The 18706-nt window shown below is 43.7% G+C and overlaps 1 protein-coding gene across 1 annotated transcript in view; it reads right to left on the bottom strand.

The window, feature by feature from the left end:
• Nucleotides 1–2220: 2220 nt before the first annotated feature.
• LOC133130615 (atos homolog protein A-like) overlaps nt 2221–18706 on the bottom strand; it is a 31961-nt gene continuing 15475 nt past the window's right edge. Inside the window, exons 2-12 of the mRNA XM_061245310.1 lie at nt 13765–13949; nt 13189–13391; nt 11631–11756; nt 9898–11401; nt 9140–9265; nt 7160–7248; nt 6616–6715; nt 5466–5624; nt 4975–5043; nt 3470–3669; nt 2221–3013 (exon numbers count right to left, since the gene is read on the bottom strand). Of these exons, the coding sequence (XP_061101294.1) occupies nt 2860–3013; nt 3470–3669; nt 4975–5043; nt 5466–5624; nt 6616–6715; nt 7160–7248; nt 9140–9265; nt 9898–11401; nt 11631–11756; nt 13189–13391; nt 13765–13949 (2915 nt within the window). The 3' untranslated portion in view covers nt 2221–2859. The remainder of the gene's footprint in view (nt 3014–3469; nt 3670–4974; nt 5044–5465; nt 5625–6615; nt 6716–7159; nt 7249–9139; nt 9266–9897; nt 11402–11630; nt 11757–13188; nt 13392–13764; nt 13950–18706) is intronic.

The raw sequence follows: 18706 nt of genomic DNA, 5'->3' as shown, positions 1-18706 counted from the left end.
ACATATCCTTAAATAAGCAAACTCGTCTCGGCCATGGTTATTCCACTGTCTTTATACAGTATGTGATTATATTAAATGTATACAGTGTGTCTATTTTACAGAAAAAAAGGCTATAATGTATAAAATATTCAAAGAAATAACTAGTGCCAGGCTAATTAATTTGGTGTTGGCATTATTTTCTGATAAGCATTTTCGGAGTCTTGCCGGGAAATACGTTTGCCGTTTTCCAACGTGCACTGTCTTGATCATGTGTTGATAGCTAGTGTAATGCGTAAAATATTGAGCGCCATTTAGCTGCCTAGTATAATGCCCTTGAAGCACAAAAGTAGGTCGAAGAAAATAAAGGATAAAAAACGACCAGGCGGAAAAGGTAGCAAAATTGCCTAAACTGGATGGCTTTTTGAAAAAAACAAACAAAAAAAATCGCTCAACTGCTGTTCCCAGCCTCACTGACAGTTTTCTGCTGTTAACTCAGCGTTCCACCAATGTTAAGCCAGGGAGATGTTTTTAAAAACCTTATATCAAAGTATAAATTGTATGGCGTAACAAAGAGGAAGACCAAATGGGCTAGGTGGGTGGACGTTTGATTAGCAAGTTTGGTCCGTTTACTTTTATCAACTGTAGGAGGAGTTACGTCCATAATAAGAATAAGTACCTGCAATAACTAGGAATATACTGTTAATTTTTAAAATAATGACAAGTTGAACGACAGAACAAAAGCTAAGAAATGAACGTCCATGCATGAATTCGTATTTTATTGTAAAAAATGCATTCAGTGAATTAGGTATTAGAACACTGCCACATGAGGACCCGATAGGCCTAAGCCATAGTTATGTAAACATCCCACCTATCATTAGTTGATTTGTTGACTTGTTGATTTGATTGTATGACCATTCACGTTGCTCCATGGTTCTGAATTGATTCATACGAATGTTCTAAAGTTTCGCAAACGATCCCAATAACCAAAGTTACTCATGAGCCAAATGGGGCCCATCCTAACTAGCTGCCACTACTGGTGGAATCGTAATGTTTAGGATTAAATGGATCTAGGATTAAAAGGGGCAGTGATTTAAAAGTAAAAAGTACACCGTAATCAATTTATTCTCTGTACGAAGTGTTATGATATTATTTTGAAGTAATCCGACAGTCTCAACCAATTAATCGTGCCCGGATCATTATACAAGATTACAAACCTACTGCAAACAATCTATATTGTAGGCTGCTTACAATCATTACAATCAAGACTTTTGGGGGCTCTATGCAAAAATATATTGGGGGACGCCCCATTTACATTTTTACATTTTAGTAATTTAACAGGCGCTTTTAATCCAAAGCGATTTACAAGTGCATAATTTCTTCAACAACTGAATAGCAAAACATTGGCACCCTCTGATCCTCCTGCTTGGAAACCAATGTTGCTGCTGGTGCCTGATCTGCCGAGTGGGAGGGACAGCTCTGATTACAGGTCCTTTTAAATTTTTAAACGCAGGATGGCTTTGAAATACAATTTGTATTTATTCATGTGTTTTATGATAAAAAATAACTGACACTGAGGATAGATCTGAGCTAGTAAGCATGGAAATGTTATCTCTCTTTCTACATTATTGGGGTACTGCATTTTGTGTCTAGACACTAGCTTATGCCAGGTTCTTAAGATATTGCTTTGTGGCATAGCCCATTATTGCCTTGCGCGTATTGCATAAAAGAGACTCAACACAAAGACAACTACCACACAAACACAAACAGCTATCACTACCACTGCGACATTGGCTCAGGTAAGAGCAGTCGTCTGGCAGTCGTGGGGTTGCCGGTTTGATCCCGCCCTGGGTTTGTCGAAGTGTCCCTGAGCAAGACATCTAACCCCCCAATTGCTCCTGACGAGCTGATTGGTACCTTGCATGGCAGCCAATTGCAATTGGTGTGTGTGTGAATGGGTGAATGAGAAGTATCAATTGCCCAGCGCTTTGGATAAAGGCGTTATATAAATGCAAACATTTACTGATTTAATAATATTACTCAAGGAAATATTTTATCATCTTTCAAGGGGTTTCTTGTAAATAGACTGGATACACAACAGAACATTTAGCACCCCAACATGGTATGTCTGACATAATTAAATAATAATATAGTAAAGTGGAGTGTTATGTCAGCAGTGGAATCAACGCAGCGAAACAAAATATCAATTCAACATTCAGTTAACCAGAAATAAACACAGAGAGGTACACTTTTAAACATTGTTTTAATATATATTTCAGATCTCAATATTAATGTCAAAAATACATAGTATGATTTACACAGTTTGTCACTACATCATAATGCTTAGAATAACAGACATAACATGTGCAGTAAATGAAATATTTTAAATATTAAATAACCAACAAAGTAAACATGTAAACACTAAGCTACTAATGTATTTTTCTTTCTATTGCAACACTTCCAGCAAAGTGGTTCAGTAACAGTACAAAAAACATGAGATTTGAATATGACTAATCTTATTTCCAGTTATTGTGGAAATACACAGTGCTCTTTTCATGTCATCTTATCTTAGTCTCACTTGATTGTTTATTTTCCATCAAAGTGGCTCATGGTTAGTTGCATTTTTCTGCAGCTCCTCAGAAGAAAATATTTAGATTTGGTTGGTAATCAAACTTGATTTAATCAGCCTGATCAGAAATTATGCAAACCAAACCATCAATTCAATCTTTTTCCATTAAACGACATCAGGGTCATTCCAATAGCCAACAACTATTTCCAACTGGCTTACACACACATACACATTTACTGTATGCGTGCTCATGTGCAAATATGTGGGTCAAGGTTTTCGTTAAATTTAAGGTCCATAGACTGTACTGCTCAGGGCTAGGATCTTGGAGAGAACGGGGGATCGGCTGGGGACTCTGTAAACGCCTTGAGCTCGTAGGCAGCACCACTGTCCACTTCCATCGATTTACGTGAGAACAGGAGTCGGATGTCCCTGTGGAGGTAGATCTTTCCAGATTTTGAGCTCTGGAACCTGCAAAAAAAAAAGAAATGAAGATATGCTGTACGCCATAGAAGACTAATTACACCAATGGCATCAAGCTAGCCATGTTGCCCTAGTGCTACCTACAGCAGTTATACACCCCAGGCTTTTAAACAAATTTGACTAGCCAAATAATGCTAGCTAGCCAACAAGAAATCAATAGCTAACTTGGTAGGCACCGTAACCGTGGGCCAAGTTTCGACATGGCAGTTCAAGTAGTTTCTGCATTCCTTCACTCAATAGTAAACTAGCTAATTTCAGCATCTGACTACCTCGTGTCACTTTAAATTTGTCTAAAATTAGTTAAACACTACATACAGTAACTTCAGGAGTTTGTACGTTTGCAGATTTTTTACATTACATTAATGGCATTTGGCAGACGCTCTTATCCAGAGCGACATACAACAAAATGTAGATTTTGGAGATCTAGGGGGCTTGTACCCTTACCTCAGATGAATGAGGTAACGCAAGGTCCGCTCCTGCCTCAGGGAGTGGGCCTTCCTGCTAACATGTCCGTTGGTTTCCCGTTTCACAGGGACAGAGAAGGTCCTCTGTCTGAGGAATGTTTGGTGACTGGCAGGCATCTCTCTCAGATCATAGACCACCACAAACATCTTCACCACCGTCTTGTTGGGATTGAATAAGGTCTGACAAGGAATGGAGACCAGAAAGTAGATTCTTCTATTATTTTTTACATTTTTCACTTCTCGATGATTCTTAATAATTTATTTTGACTTAATGTATGAATTTGAATAACCAACAAAAAACACAATACAATTACAATGGGAAATACTGCTACAGACAAGAGTTGAAGAGATTTTCCAGGGATCTGAAGCCCAGAAAAAGGATATAGCCTGCATGGGACATTGCTTTCCACTGTAACAAAAATAAATCTTCCTGATCACATTTTATACTTCAGGGTGGCACTGTGATGTGTCTTACCAAGACCTAGATGTGAGAAGCTAGATTTTTGTTTGAAAAGTGTCAGGAAAATATTACACTGATTATGCTGCATTTACTTACAGAGCGCATAATAGGGCATCCCAGGATTAGTGCGCAGTCTATGGGTGCATTATGGGCCATCATCATCACCCATTATTTCTCTTGACAACACTAGAGGGCACATTTTCTTCCAGATCCACAACAATCCACTTTACCCACAGATGCCAGTACAGCACTGTGCTTTGTTCCCTGTCCTTTGTTCTCTGGGTTGTGTCAGTGCATATTTTAAATCTGGCAGTTAAGACATTGTTCTAACACTCCAAACCACTGTGATAAGACACAGTCCACAACTAGTCCACAAGACAGAACGATGCAAATATAATTACAGTATTACATACTGTTTCCGTCATAAAAATAATAGTTCATATTTTCATCTCAACCATACCTGGCAAATGTGAGAAATGTCAAAACAGATATAATTTGGTCTGGTTGTTCAATATTAATATACATTATACAATAGACATTAAAGGCACAATAGGTAAGATATTTGTGTTAATACATTGTTACAAGACCATTGTAAATCCTATCCAATCCTATCCTATTCCTATCATTGAAAAGGCTCACTGACATGTTGACTCACCCTCTGCCTGTGTTTATAGTCCTTAAATTTGGGGTTCAAAATATACATTTGACAGCCCGACACTCTTTACCAAAACATTGTATAACTGTACAATAATTGAAGCTCATTGGTTGAAAATTGGTTCCAATTGCCACAGCCAATGGCGTTTCAATGTCAGCGCATTTACAGAGAAGGGGAGGGATAAACAGTGTTGTGGTTTGAAGGTGTTTGTTGCTGCAATTCCTCTCTTGACTGTTAGAAGTACGAAATTACCTATTGTACCCTTAACATACAAAACAAAAACTTTTAATAAAAACTCTATTTAAATTTTTTTACAATCACAAATTAATTTGTGGTTGGAATGGAAAGTTGGGAATGGGAAGAATCTTACCACTTGAATTGTTCCTGAAGAAGGGACTCGATAACCCCTTTTACCAAGGGACTCCAAGTTTATTACCCCCTAAACAAAATAAAAAGAGAATGATAAAATGGATAATAACATCACGCCTTTCATTTACAAAGACTTCTTTACATTAAATAGAAATGTGGTGTTTATGCAGCTGAAATTTGGTGTTAGCTGGGAGCCATTCAAATCAATTGAATAGTTAGAATAGCGGTCCTCACTCCTGGTCCTGGAGATCCACAGCATCAGCAACCGATTCAGACCCAAGAAATAAGGTGATGTGAGTTAACTGTGTAATCAACTGCTTTCATTGATCAATTAAGCGCTCAGTAACAACGAAAGCTAGTACGGCTCTCCAGGACCGGGAGCGAGGACTACTGAGTCATGACATTACATTATAGGCATTTTGCAGACGCTCTTATCCAACAAAATGCAAAGTGCATACCAATGACCAGTCAGAACATCAAAATTGATCTCACCATGTATGGGGAAGGTGCGTTGTCATCGGAGACGCTGTAGAATGACACGTCCACTGGGAGGGTCGTGTGACTGGGGCAGAAGGTGCCACTGGCGCCCACCTCTGCACTGAAGCCCTCGATCGTTCCCAGCGGCTCCAGGCGATAGTTCAACACACACTCCTGCATGCACAGAATTCACACATTATCACACCATCACTGCCTGAATAATTTATTAAAGAGTTAGAGTCAGCACTAGCTCCCGTGTATACGTATACGAGTAAAACTGATCTTTTGGGGGGAATTTTTGAAGAGTGGGAAGTCGATTTGACTGGCATTTAATGAGGAGGGGGGGACATCAAATGAGGATGCGTGCTGCTGTATGAAAAGGATATTGATTGGAGGGGAAGAGAAATTTCCAAGGCGTCTCCTGTTAGAACCATGGAATCTTGTAAATCCACTGGTCTATGCCTGTTATAATTTATTTGTGTCAAATTTTGTTATGCTTTGCAAAAACCCTTTGCCAAAATGCTGACTCCTTTCAGTTATGGAATCCCTTAAAGAGCAAAAATGAAAAAATGCAAGAACCAAGGATGTGTTCAAATGAGTAAACGCTTCTCAGTGAAGAAATGCTTTCCTTAAGTGATTTTGTTATCTTTATTTGGGAAAACCACTTTGAAACTTTTAAACAACTTTAACATTTTCATAGGTTTGTAACAAAATCCATCCATCCATCCATTATCTTAACCCGCTTATCCTGAACAGGGTTGCAGGGGGGCTGGAGCCTATCCCAGCATACATTGGGTGAAAGGCAGGAATACACTCTGGACAGGTCGTCAGTCCATCACAGGGCACACACACCATTCACTCATACACTCATACCTATGGGCAATCTAGACTCTCCAATCAGCCTAACCTGCATGTCTTTGTACTTTGGGAGGAAACCGGAGTACCTGGAGGAAACCCATGCAAACACGGGGAGAACATGCAAACTCCACACAGAGAGGCCATGGCCGACTGGGATTCGAACCCAGGACCTCCTTGCTGTGAGGCTGCAGTGCTACCCACTGCACCATCCGTGCCGCCCTGTAACAAAATTACTCCTCCAAAAAAATAAAACCGTAGACTTTTCATGGCTGTGTGCATGAGATGTTCCCTGCTGAAAGTGCAGTACCTCAAAGTTCCCCAGAAGGCTGAGGCTAGCAGGGGGAGCGCTTGTGCTGAAGAGCGGTGGGGCGGGCTCATCCGTGTGGCCGTCTCTGTTCAAGCACACTCTGAAACAGACGTGCGCCGGAAGGCCAGACTTTCAGAGTCTGAACACATGGTCTGACAAAGAAGCATCTAAGCATTGACCGGCATCCCAAAAACTAAAATCCTCCTCCCTAAACTCAACAGGGTTTACCCATGGAAGAATCATGCTGCGGTATAATTACATTAATATTTCTCTGCATTACAGAGAAACAAAAGCCCTGCACTCAACAGATTAATTTCAGTTAGTGTATACAACTAAGCAGCACACACATATCAGGAGATTAGATGTGGCCAGTTGGCCAATTTGATTAGACTATTTCAGGATGTAACACCAGAACATTATTAATTACATTGAGTGGCAACTTAATGAGGAAGATAAAATATCTGGCACAAATGTTTTCAGCCACTGTGAGACTGCGCATCCTGATGCGTTATCTGTGGACAACGTGTGTATGATTACTCCATACCTTCTGTTGGTAGCCCATGGTAAGCCATTGCAGCGAATTAGAGATGTGTCTAAATCAAAGTAGCCAGTCTGCGTTCTTCGTTGAGGAACCTGAGAAAGAACATTTGAAAACCCTTCATTCAAGTGAAGACAAGACTTCTTAATGACATTACAATTTAGTCATTTAGCAGACACTCAAATCAGAATCAGGGACAAGTGCGCTGAAGTCCCGAGAGGAAAATATGGTTCCAAGTGCTTGCATGATCACATAGATAAAACTTGAAGAATAAACGTCCCATGTAGCATACCATGGTTGGCAGCTAGAATACCCCAAATACTAACATAAATATACACAAGGGCAGTTATAACCTATAACATACACATAGCGTACATGGCTAATTATAACAGTGAGGTAGGGAGGGAAAGGTGCAGCCTGACAGGTTTTCAGTCTGCGCTTTAAAGTGGTCAAAGACCCTGCTGTTCTGACGTCCACAGGAAGGTCATTCCACCACTGTGGGGTCATACATGGCCCTTCTCCAGACCTGGCTCATAGTTAACTAGGCTACTTTCTAAAGAAAGCATTCGGTATACAACATCTGTATTTAATGTAAAGGCCCTTTGAAACATTGCCAATGCATTCAAAGCATTAATGCAAATAGCTTTTGGTAAATGCATTATGTAAATTCACAATTTACATGTAGGTACTTTAAGCAGCTATTTTTTATACAAGAGCATGTGGGCATTAAGAAACTGTATGACAAATGCTCAGGATAAGTGCCCATGTCTGGTAATTGTCCCTATTTTGGAAGACCTGTGGAAAAACGATTTACTATGCTATAAGTATGCACTGTTCTGACCGATTTCTATAGCAACACACTTATGTAGGAGGTAGCTGACATTCTACAAATGTATTTCCAAAAAGCATGTATTAATAAGCATCAGTCCATAATTGAACATAGTGCTCTGTTAATCTGTAAATATCTCAAAGGCAGAAGCACATTACTTTAAAAAAGAGCACTTTATCAATGTCCTAAAAAGGGCCGTTAAGGCTTTTAAAAGCATACTGATTGAAGAGTGCCTGCTATGCGTTGACTCACTGTGAATCAGGGAGCATCTACGAAGAGGCACATTTCAGCCTGAGAGGCCTGAACTCTACCCACAGCTCATGTGCTCCATAAAATGGCAGAAAATGTTTTTTTTCCCCCTGGACATCATTACTTTCTCCAGGCAGGAAATAGGGGGCCTTCTTTAGCTTAACCAACAAAAAATTAGTTCAGATGTCTGACTCAGGGCTGCACCGGACAGTAGAGCATGAAACAGGATGAAACAAAACGGCTTCACAGTCAAACAACTGATGATGAGCCTCTACCTACATGTGCAAATGCCATCAGAGCCTCTCACCGTACACAGGCATGATATCAGAATGTACAGAAGCCATATGTGATGAGAGAAACTCTGTTTAGTGTGAGAGTGAGAGTTCTGAGTAGTGCAGTTAAAACAGTTATCAGTCAGTATCTACGCAATGCTGATTGGAAATGCAGGGGCAGAGTATTGTTAAGTGAAGCATTTTTACATATGTATACTGTAAATGAAAGTCAGGCTTGGCGAAAGAAAAATGATAAAGCAAATGTCATATGTTAGATTATGTATGAGAACAGTGATACTGCAAATAAGTACTAAAATAAGTATTTTAGTCTTATATCGAAACTTTGAATCTTATTTATTTTACCAAAAATATTGCCAATGAGGTAAAAGAGTTTGACTCAGTTCAAGATTAGCCAATGGAATAAGAACATTTAACTTGTCAAGCAAACATTAACTTTAAAGAAGCTAATATTTTCTTCTCAAGAAAAGAAAAATAAGATCATAATTCTTATTACAAGACTACAACACTTGGTAAGATGTCTATTTTTTGCAGTGCATACTGTAGGGGGAGAAACAAAGGTTAGACTCTGATTAAAGTGAACTTAAGTATCTGATATAAGTGAAAAGTGGCACTCACAGGGCTGGAGAGGAGAGGTAGTCCGGTGCGGGGGTGGAAGGCTTTTATCGCAGTCCCGTCCAGGGAGTGGCGATTCTGCCTTTTCCAAATATTGCAAGGTTTCAAGGGAGACTGGCTGTTTGGTCTCTGTGTTCAACATAGTGAAAGAAGTAAAGATCAAGGAGGGAAAACAGTACTATATACTAGCTTATATTCTATAAAATATTTGTACAATGATTAAAACACATGGCTACACAATAATTAATCACCTTATAAGCACATCAGTAGCTGGAAAATGGATTTAAAAAAGGATTTGTGTCAAGTAATGACTGGAGGGAACTATGATGTAAGTGATGTGTAACACTGTCAATGACTCACCGCATCCCTCTCATTGTACACCTCCAGAAGAATAGAAGAAACGTGTTGTGCATAGACTGGTGGGTTGTGTTATGTGGGGGCTGCCTATAACCTAGTGGCTAATGTGCTTGACTGGGACCTGGACTGTTGGTGGTTTAAGCCCCATTGTAGGCAAAATGAGATATGTGCAGCTGTTGAGCCCTTGAGCAAGACCCAATCCTGGGGAGGCTGGGCCCTGCTTAGTCTAATCAATTGTAAGTTGCTTGACGTTAATGTAATGTGTGCATGGCTGTTGGGTTGTTGTGTTGCGTGTAGACTGGTGGGTTGTTGTGTGCATGACTGGTGAGTTGCAATGTTTATGCCTGGTGGGTAGTTTTGTGCGTGACTGTTGGGTTCGACAGGACTCCAATGCAGTGACTCACCAGGACGTCCCCGTTCTGCACCCCTTCAGTGTGGTCCACCCGCTCCCGGCTGAAGGTTCCAGAAGGGTCCTTGTTCTCATCCCGCCAACGACCGGCACCCTGCGTATCGGACTTCTCACGGCCGCGAGAGAAGGCGACAGTGTTTTTCGGAGAGGAGCAGGCTGACTGCTCCTGACTGCGTTCGGGCCGCCGGGCGCACGCCTCGCTGCTCGTTGAGGAACCGGGGCCCCTCTTGGCATTCTGTAAACCGTGAATCGTTTTCCGCTCCAAGTTTGTCGGCGGGTCTTCAAGTTTTAGTTTTACGCAGGTGGGGTCCTGAGATGTGTGGGGGCAGTCTTGCCGTGTGCCGTTGGTGACGTTAATTCTGCTACTCGTGGAGTCTGTGCAAACGTGTGAGTTGGTGATGTTGTCTGGAAGGGCGTCCGGAGAGGCGCCCTTCTGGCCACTCTCGCCTATATTTGGGGCGTTTGCGGCGCCCTCTTTGTGGTTCTTGTGTGTGCAGTGCAGGAGGCTGGTACACCGGTTGTGGGACTGCTGCAAAGTGTCCTGGATCAGTCGAGAAATGTCCTGCACGGCCTCCGATATTCTAGAAGCTTCCGTAGGGTCCAGGAGCAGCAGCTTCCTGCAGGCAGCCGGTTTGGGGGAAGTTCTCGGCTCGTCGTCCATCCTGGCTTTGCCAGCAAAGCCCTGGGGCGTGTCCAAGGGGGAAGACCGGCTCCTCCCTTCGCGCGCAGTGCTTTGTGAGGGGTCCTGACAGGGGGCTTGGCCTGAACCACACGACTCCTTGCTCTTCCTGAACAGGTCGTCGTCCTCGCGGGGACGCCAGAGGGACTTCAGGCCCTGCGTCTCAGGGCTGGCGAACAAGCTGTCGGGGATGTGGGGGGCGGTGGGGTCACAGTAGTTCAAATGCTGGGCGATGCGGGCGATGACCTCCTGCCTCTCCTGGAGCAGGGAGCCGATCAAGGGGTTGGTCTCCCTCAGCGGCGGCCTCCCACCAGGCCTGGGAGGAGCCAGCGGGTCGAGCAGGGAGGGAGACTTGGAGGCTCGGGCGGTCTCCTCCGGAGCAGGCATCTTGTAGCCTTCCGCACTGTTAACCGATGGCCCGTAGCCCTCTCCTGGCCTCAGGTCAGGGGAGCCGTGGAGTCTGGAGTACAGCCATTTCACTGCTTTGCCGGAAGGCAGGTCCTCCAGGTGGGGGTACTGCCGTGAACGGGTCACGGCGTGCGGAGGAGGGGACCGGGCGAGACGGGACAACGCCTCGTGGCGGTCGCTGTTGCCGATGCCGTGCCCCTGTCTGGGCTTCTCCCGCTCGTAGGTCTTCTTCTCATAGAAAGACAGGCTGGTGTGGATGCTACACTTGAGGGCTGGGTAGTTGGGCTGGCGGGGAAGCGACTGGACGCGGACGTTCAGGGCCACGCAGTGGGAGACGTTCGGCACGGGGAAGGCATGCTCGGCGGGCGGCTGGGAGAAGTCCCACAGCAGCTCCTCGTCGGCCGCACTGATTCTGTGGGACACAAAGGATCGGTTGCCATTTTGTGCAAGAGACCCACATCCAGGAAGATTGGTCGCCATTTTGTGCCAGAGACCCACATCCAGAAGGATTGGTTGCCATTTTGTGCCAGATACAACTGGACAGCATCCACTTTGAAACCAATGCACTCTCCCTTTTTTGAGGTTAAACAAGGGTGGCTTTACATCGATTGTCCCAGGACATGTTCACTTTAAAAGCTCACCTGTACAGGATGTTCCTGGGAACGATGCCATGTGATGCACTCAGCCAGGCGCTGAGCTGGGAGAAGAACACGTAGGAGCGCACCGCTAACAGCAAGGTCTTCTCCTCGATGAACCGATCTCCGCTTCTGCTCACAGACGCAAGAGAGACCCACGTTAGTATCACCTCACCGACCCAGGCACCTGAAAATGCTCTTACAAAGTTACAAGAGTCATAAATAGCTACTTTCCAAAAGAAAAATATATTGAGGAAGTGATAAAGTGCCTAATTAATCATCCAATCACAAGAGTTTTATTACAGAGCTGTAGTTTTCTTTCACAGTCTTACTTGCTATGCCAGTCTAATGTAAAACTCCACAAACTACTACTCCCATTTATTGAATCATATACACATACAACGTTTCAACCCTCAGGTCTTCTTCAGGTCAGGTACAGTTGTGTTCAAGAAAATAGCAGTACAACATCAGTAACCTGATTAACCACTGTTATTACTAGCAGTGATATTTCTGCATGGCAAATACTTTACTTGTAGATGTAGTAGTGTAATAGAAAAACAACAGACCCAACTGTCACGACATGCACGATGCTTGTTCTGAGTAATTGACTCATTCATTGCAAGGGGCGTGTTCAAAATAATAGCAGTATGGAGTTTAATTCGAGAATTAATTCATTCTGTGAGAAAACAGGTGTCATTAATTGTCTTTTATTAAGGAAGAAGGGAAGCAAATGTTTCACACATTGTTATAAAATATATTTCCTTCTGAATTGCTAAGTAAAATGAGGAACAATGTAATTTGATTAAAAAGTTGATTGGAGAGGGGAAACGTATAAAGAAGCGCAGCAAATCATAGGATGCTCAGTCAAAATGATCTCAAACGCTTTAAAATGGCAACAAAAACCTGAAACAAGCTGAAGAAAACGGGAAACTACTGTTAAAACGGATCGAGGAATAGTCAGAATGGCAAAGATTCAGCCATTCATCAGCTCCAGAAAGATGATCTACAATTACCTGTAAGTGCTGTTTCAGTCAGAAGACGTTTGATCGAAGCTAAGCTATCAGCAAGAAGCCCCCATGAAGCACCATTGTTGAGGAACACATCGATTGGCAAAAAGAGAAAGGGCGTAACATTCTGTGGACTGATGAGAGTAAAATAGTTCTTTTCGGGTCTAGCGTGTGGGGTTCCTTTTTCTTTTTAAATTTATTTTACAGTTAAACTCTCCTATAACTTCAGCACGTAGTACAAGAAGAATGGGACGTGTGTATGTTTTCCCCCACTTTCAAGCCAGTCTCCTAATTGGTAGCGCATTATGCATGCACAAACACACACCCACACCCACACCCACACCCACACACCCACACACACTGCACACACTGCACACACTGCACACACTGCACACACACACACACACACAGTGACGGACTGCTGTCCATCCAGGGTTTCCTCGGGAACCCTGTGCCCTCTCTGTCAGGATGTCTGTGGAGAGCAGCAGCATGTCAGAGAGGACATATTTACACGGTTAGCGCAGAGGCGCTAACTGGAAGGCGCTAGCGGGACGTACTGCCTGGGAACAGGCTGCAGGGTCCATCTCTCCAGCAGCAGGGCGTCCTGTTTGAGGGCGGGGTCGGTGATGTCATTTCCCTCCGTGGTGGGACCCTCATCGCTGTAGCAGCAGTCAGGGAGCAGCATCACCTCGATCATGATGGGGATGTTGTTCCTCCAGAGGAGCATGACCTCTGAGCGCGTCCTCCTCGCCTGCCGGCACTGTCGGGGCAGGACACACATCCAGGGGCAGTTAGTGAGGGTTTGGGGAGGGAGGAGAGAAAGAGAGACCAAAATATGAAGGAAACTAAAATAAGGACACACATTTAGCGTACTCATGCTCCAGTGAACTAGGACTACAGAGCACAGTCTAATGACTATGCAAAACGCCAAACATGGACACAGACACCCACCCACAGAACAGCTTCACATACAGATATTAATCAAGTACCCAAAGAGAATCTGAAATATTTCACATCCATTCTGACCAGACGAGCATTCCATCTCTAGTGAAGGTGGCAGGTCGATCTGACATTGGTTTCACCGATTCCCCTCACCCCTGACCCCCCCCCTCCCCCTCAGAGAGGACCCTTACCTGCGCCACCTTGTCGCTGCACTCGTGTTTGGAGTGGACGGGCAGGGCGGACTGAGCCGGGGGGCAGTGGAGCCCCTCTGCCCGGCCCTTCACGGAACATTCCGGCGTGCGGCCCTCGGTAACCAGCAGGGACAGGAGCACCAGGAACTCCTCCGCCTCGTACTCGAAGAACTCCTCTGAGGCATCTGTGGGACGGAGCACAGGGACGATACGGGCTGAGAGGCAGCAGACATTCCATGAGACATGTATTCAAGACAACGAATGTTAGCTAACGTAACCAACATATTCAAACTTTTTTCTGTTTGCCATGAAAGTTGGCTAACGTTTGCCAACAGTTGGAAAAGGTAGTGTGTGGTGAACAAAAATGGCTGCCAACTGGGAAGACACCAAGAAAACTTATCAGTTATCTGTTATCATTCATTTAAAAAAATCTCAGGCAAGCAGCTAGCTAGGATTGTTAGAGCCTAAGACACGTCCACTTGTATTAACAATGCAACCATTGTTAACAATGAACAAACATGAATGTTCACCATATTGAATGCATGTCGGGTTACACACCATCACGCTCACATCACCAGCCTAAGCCCCCCCCCCCCGTACGCTGCTGCTGGCCATTCAGCGGTTATGACAAACATAACAGTCAAGCACACACGTGAATTTGCTATTCATATTGCAGACACGCTAAGTCACTGTATTCCGTAGCCTAATTTCTCAGTAAAAATGTGCTTTTCCTGGGTGAATCTTCAGCCACGGGCAGGACCTGCTCTCAGCACGCAGATGCAGAGCGCGACTGAAATACCATCCTAGCATGTTTAAAGACATCCATACCGCCACTGTTTGCAGATACTACTGAACCCAGGAACAATAATGACCTTATTGTTCCCTGGCAGACAGATGGGTCTGGTGCTTTCAGCACAGAGACCGCAGCAAAACCCACAGCCAAGCCAGCGGCATACCAACGTAGCAGCAGTAAAGATAAAAGCAAACAAAGACAACATGCCTGACTTATTTAGGACAGCCTATAATTACACACGTTACGGAACTATTTTTCGTTAATGTCAGGTGATAATCAAAGAACTCCAACAAAACAACTTCTCATAGCCTAGCCTTAGTATAGCATTGCAACACCAATGAAGGAAATATGCCTTGAGAATTTATTCACAATATGAAAAAAAAAACCACAAAAGAAAAACAGTAATTTAATCAGTTTCTACTGGAAGCAAAGTGTTGATAAGCAGCCTGTGAGTACAGCCATGTTGTGATCAACGTGTTCTGCCTGGGCCTGTCAGATTCTTTTATAGCTGTGGCAGGTGATGCACACACATTTCATGTATTATACTGGACTTCTGAGGGATCGCATTTCTTGAACACCACAAATCTGGAAAATTGTCTTCTGCAGAATTAGTAAAGTAAATAGGAATATTTATTCTTGGGGAAAATAGTCCTTGGGCTGATTACATTATGAGATCTTCATGTTTAATTAATCCCCTAACCAGCCAGCTCAAATGCGTTTCCAAAGCTTGTTAGAACAGAAAAAAATTACTACAAGTAAACGGTCACTACAATTCTGTGGTTCAAAGTGGATAGTCATAGGCCATCCACTGCCGTAATGTACTGAAGACCACTGTAGCGAAGACCACTGCTGTAATGTAGCGAAGACCACTTCTGTAATGTACTGAAGACCACTTCTGTAATGTACTGAAGACCACTGTAGCGAAGACCACTGCTGTAATGTAGCGAAGACCACTGCTGTAATGTACTGTAGACCACTTCTGTAATGTACTGAAGATGGTGGAGAAACCGCCTGGCCTTAGCAGTGAGGCCTATTCCGCTCACTATGGCCTCTGTAAAGCTACAAATCAGGGCTCTCTTTGCCTTTTTCTCATTCCTTCTGTAACACAGATCTTCTCCTTACCAGGCTAAAATGGAGTACGCTGTTTGATGTTCCGGGATAAACGTGTTAGCATATGTAAGCATGCCCTTTTGAAAAGACGGGCTCTTACAGTGGACCCTTTGTTGGGGCTACAGCACAAAGTTCAATCAAAGCTAGCAGGCTGAATGGAGATTCAGCACTGCTCTGTGAATACAGCAGATGCAGGCATTCTTTAGGACTTAAACAAAGGTCCCAGACTGTTTTGCTTCCACTGAACTTTTCAGCAGTGCAGTGAATTTTCTGTGTGGTCATCATCGTCGTTGTCTCGTTTCGACTGCAACCAATCCCCATGCATTTCTTTAAGAACAATTTAAAGAATCTTTTCAGCCATTGATTTAATTGATGCTGCAGTTTGTTTCAAGATGTGAGGCTAGATCGTGTTTATTGTCAATACGCTGCAAACTGCAACTGTAATGTTAATTTGCGAAGGGGAATATTACCCGAAAAAAAGCTACGATAACATAACTGCAGCAAGTTATCCTCAGCAAATTTTATTGATAAATTAAGATCCATTTATAGAACCTATTTTGTGTTATAAGGTAAATAAATAATGGCAGTATGATACAGTTTTATAACAAAGCTAAATGTGGTTTAAACTAAAACAAACACAGCACAAAATCTTAACCTCAGACCATACAGACAGGAAGGTGTCTATTTTAAGCAGAGATTGAGCAGCTACACCCACTATTCTCAGTAAAGCCACAAGACAACATTACTTTATACTGACCTGAGAAGACACAATGAACATATATATATATATATATATATATATATATATATAATACCAGTATACTTTTACCATCCTTCCACATCAGTTATGATGACAATTTTAGCTTTTAAACATTGGCTATGCTAATTGCACAGTTTTAATGACACTCTTCACATAGCGTGCTTGTTATTTCAGTGACACGCAAACTGGAATTGTGTTGTTTCCAGTGTCAGTTGACTTTGGGTGTGGTACTGTAGCAGAAACATATTACCATGTGCAGGCCATTATGAACTAGGTTAAAAAAAGGACACAATCTCAGCTCATAATTCATTTTCTCCTCAGGGAAGCCTTGCCAAGCACTCCATTTTAAGATCAAGATTGGAATAAATTTGCCATTGGGGGCTAAAGATTTCTAGGCCGGAAATTCAAGTGACCTCATCTTTAATCTTAATACAAATAAACCGGCCAAACCAGTCATTTTCAACCAAGATTTATGCAGTCAATCGCGATGACAATTTGAATTAAATGTAGGGAAAAAAAATTATTCTGGCTGAAACCATTAGCTACTGCTTTTCTATTATTCTATTTTCTATTAAGGTCTTTAAGAACAGCTGAGATATTTAGACTCTTACAAGCTGACACAAGGCATGCATTTACATGGCCATAGAGAAGAGGCCTGCTACTACTTTGTAACCTTGTGTTTAGAATAGTGTTATATAAACTATTTGTTACTAGAGCAGACTAGCCTGCTGAAGAGCCTTGGCCTCCATATTCTTCGAAGAGGAACCAATTAGCTCAACACACAGCTGAAAGCGACTGACCTAGGACCTGTGAGCAGACACGTGTGGCTGTTAGACAGATAGATTATTGGATTGATATACCACTTTTTTCACACTCAATGCACTTCACAGTGATGAGTGGGAAACTCGCCTCAACCACCACCAATGCGTAGAGACCGCGGCCATTTTGTGCCAGAACGCTCACCACACATAAACTAAAGTGGAGAGGGAGGGAACAGTGTTTTAACCAATTAAATCAGGGGATGATTAGGTGGTAGGTTGAAAGAGCCAAGTTGTTCGTTAGGCCCACAAGCGACACACTGATGACACCACTTTGGAGACAGAACTCTTAAGTCAGAAGTTTACAGGGCGGTGCTCCACGGAAACGCATGATTCAGCGAAAAGCAGTGGCCGAGCTGACGCTCCACAGGGGTGAAAAGGCGACAGTGCGGCGTGACCTGTCCTCTTTATCTCTTCTGCACACTGCCGGCAGGGCAAGGCGGTCCACGCCAGCCCTGATAACACAAAGCCCTTCTGTGATTGCATAAACCTCATCCTGCTGTTTACACAGAGCCCCTCTGCGACTCTCAGCATTCCTGGGGGCTTGTGGGTAATCTCCGGTTAAGTGCGAGGGCTAGCGCCACACAGGCACTCTGACCGCTGCCTTCACCAAAACCTGCCAGCTGTTCAGCTGCCAGACATAACGAGGGCCGCTTACTCGTCTCCCTATTCCTGTTAGATTTTCTGCTGGAATAAAAAAAAAAGTGCAGCTTGTAAGCCTAGTGGCTAAGGTACTGGACATGACTGGGATCCGGAAGGTTGGTGGTTCAAATAGTGTAGCCACGATAAGATCCACACAGCTGTTGGGCCCTTGAGCAAGGCACTTAACTCCAGATTTCTCCAGACGGGATTGTCCCCTGCCTAGTTGAATCAACTGTAAGTCGGTTTGGATACAAGCATCAGCTAACGAACAAATTATTATTACAATACACTCATTACAATACAGCCTTGTTATTTTCTGTTCGTCGTGTTTTCTGTTGCAAATCCAGAGGTAACTGATACACATCTGGTAGCAGCTGAAGGTCAGCAGAGCCAGGCTGTCCGTCGGCGTGTCTCCTGAACCGGCCCCATCTGGGCAGGGAGCTTGTGTGCCTGAGGGCTTCCAGCAGCTCAGGGAGGGGAGCTCCACACGTCTGCGGTCCAGCCGGGAGGCAGTGTCTCAGGAACGGCAGTCACGCCTGCGACACCAGGGAACTTCTCCCATGTGAGGCGTGCAGAACCTAACCGCCATCGAGCTGAGGAAGAGGAGGAGGAGGAGGAGGAGGGCTGCGTCACCGTGCGCGGGGGGAAGAAATGAAATCTGCACATCGTACTCGTACTCACAGCTCTGTAGTGAACTGGGTTAAAGGTAAAGCTGTTTTCACTGGAACAAAAACAGACAGGGCAAGAGGAGTGGGGGGGGGCTGCTGTGGGCTAATTGCACAGACTTAATCTTTTTCACCAGCTTAACCAAATTAAACA

The sequence above is a fragment of the Conger conger genome, chromosome 6 (assembly GCF_963514075.1).
Source record: "Conger conger chromosome 6, fConCon1.1, whole genome shotgun sequence".
Lineage (NCBI taxonomy): Eukaryota > Metazoa > Chordata > Actinopteri > Anguilliformes > Congridae > Conger > Conger conger.
The sequence above is the reverse complement of the archived record's forward strand: the minus strand, read 5'-3'. Positions and strand labels throughout refer to the sequence as shown.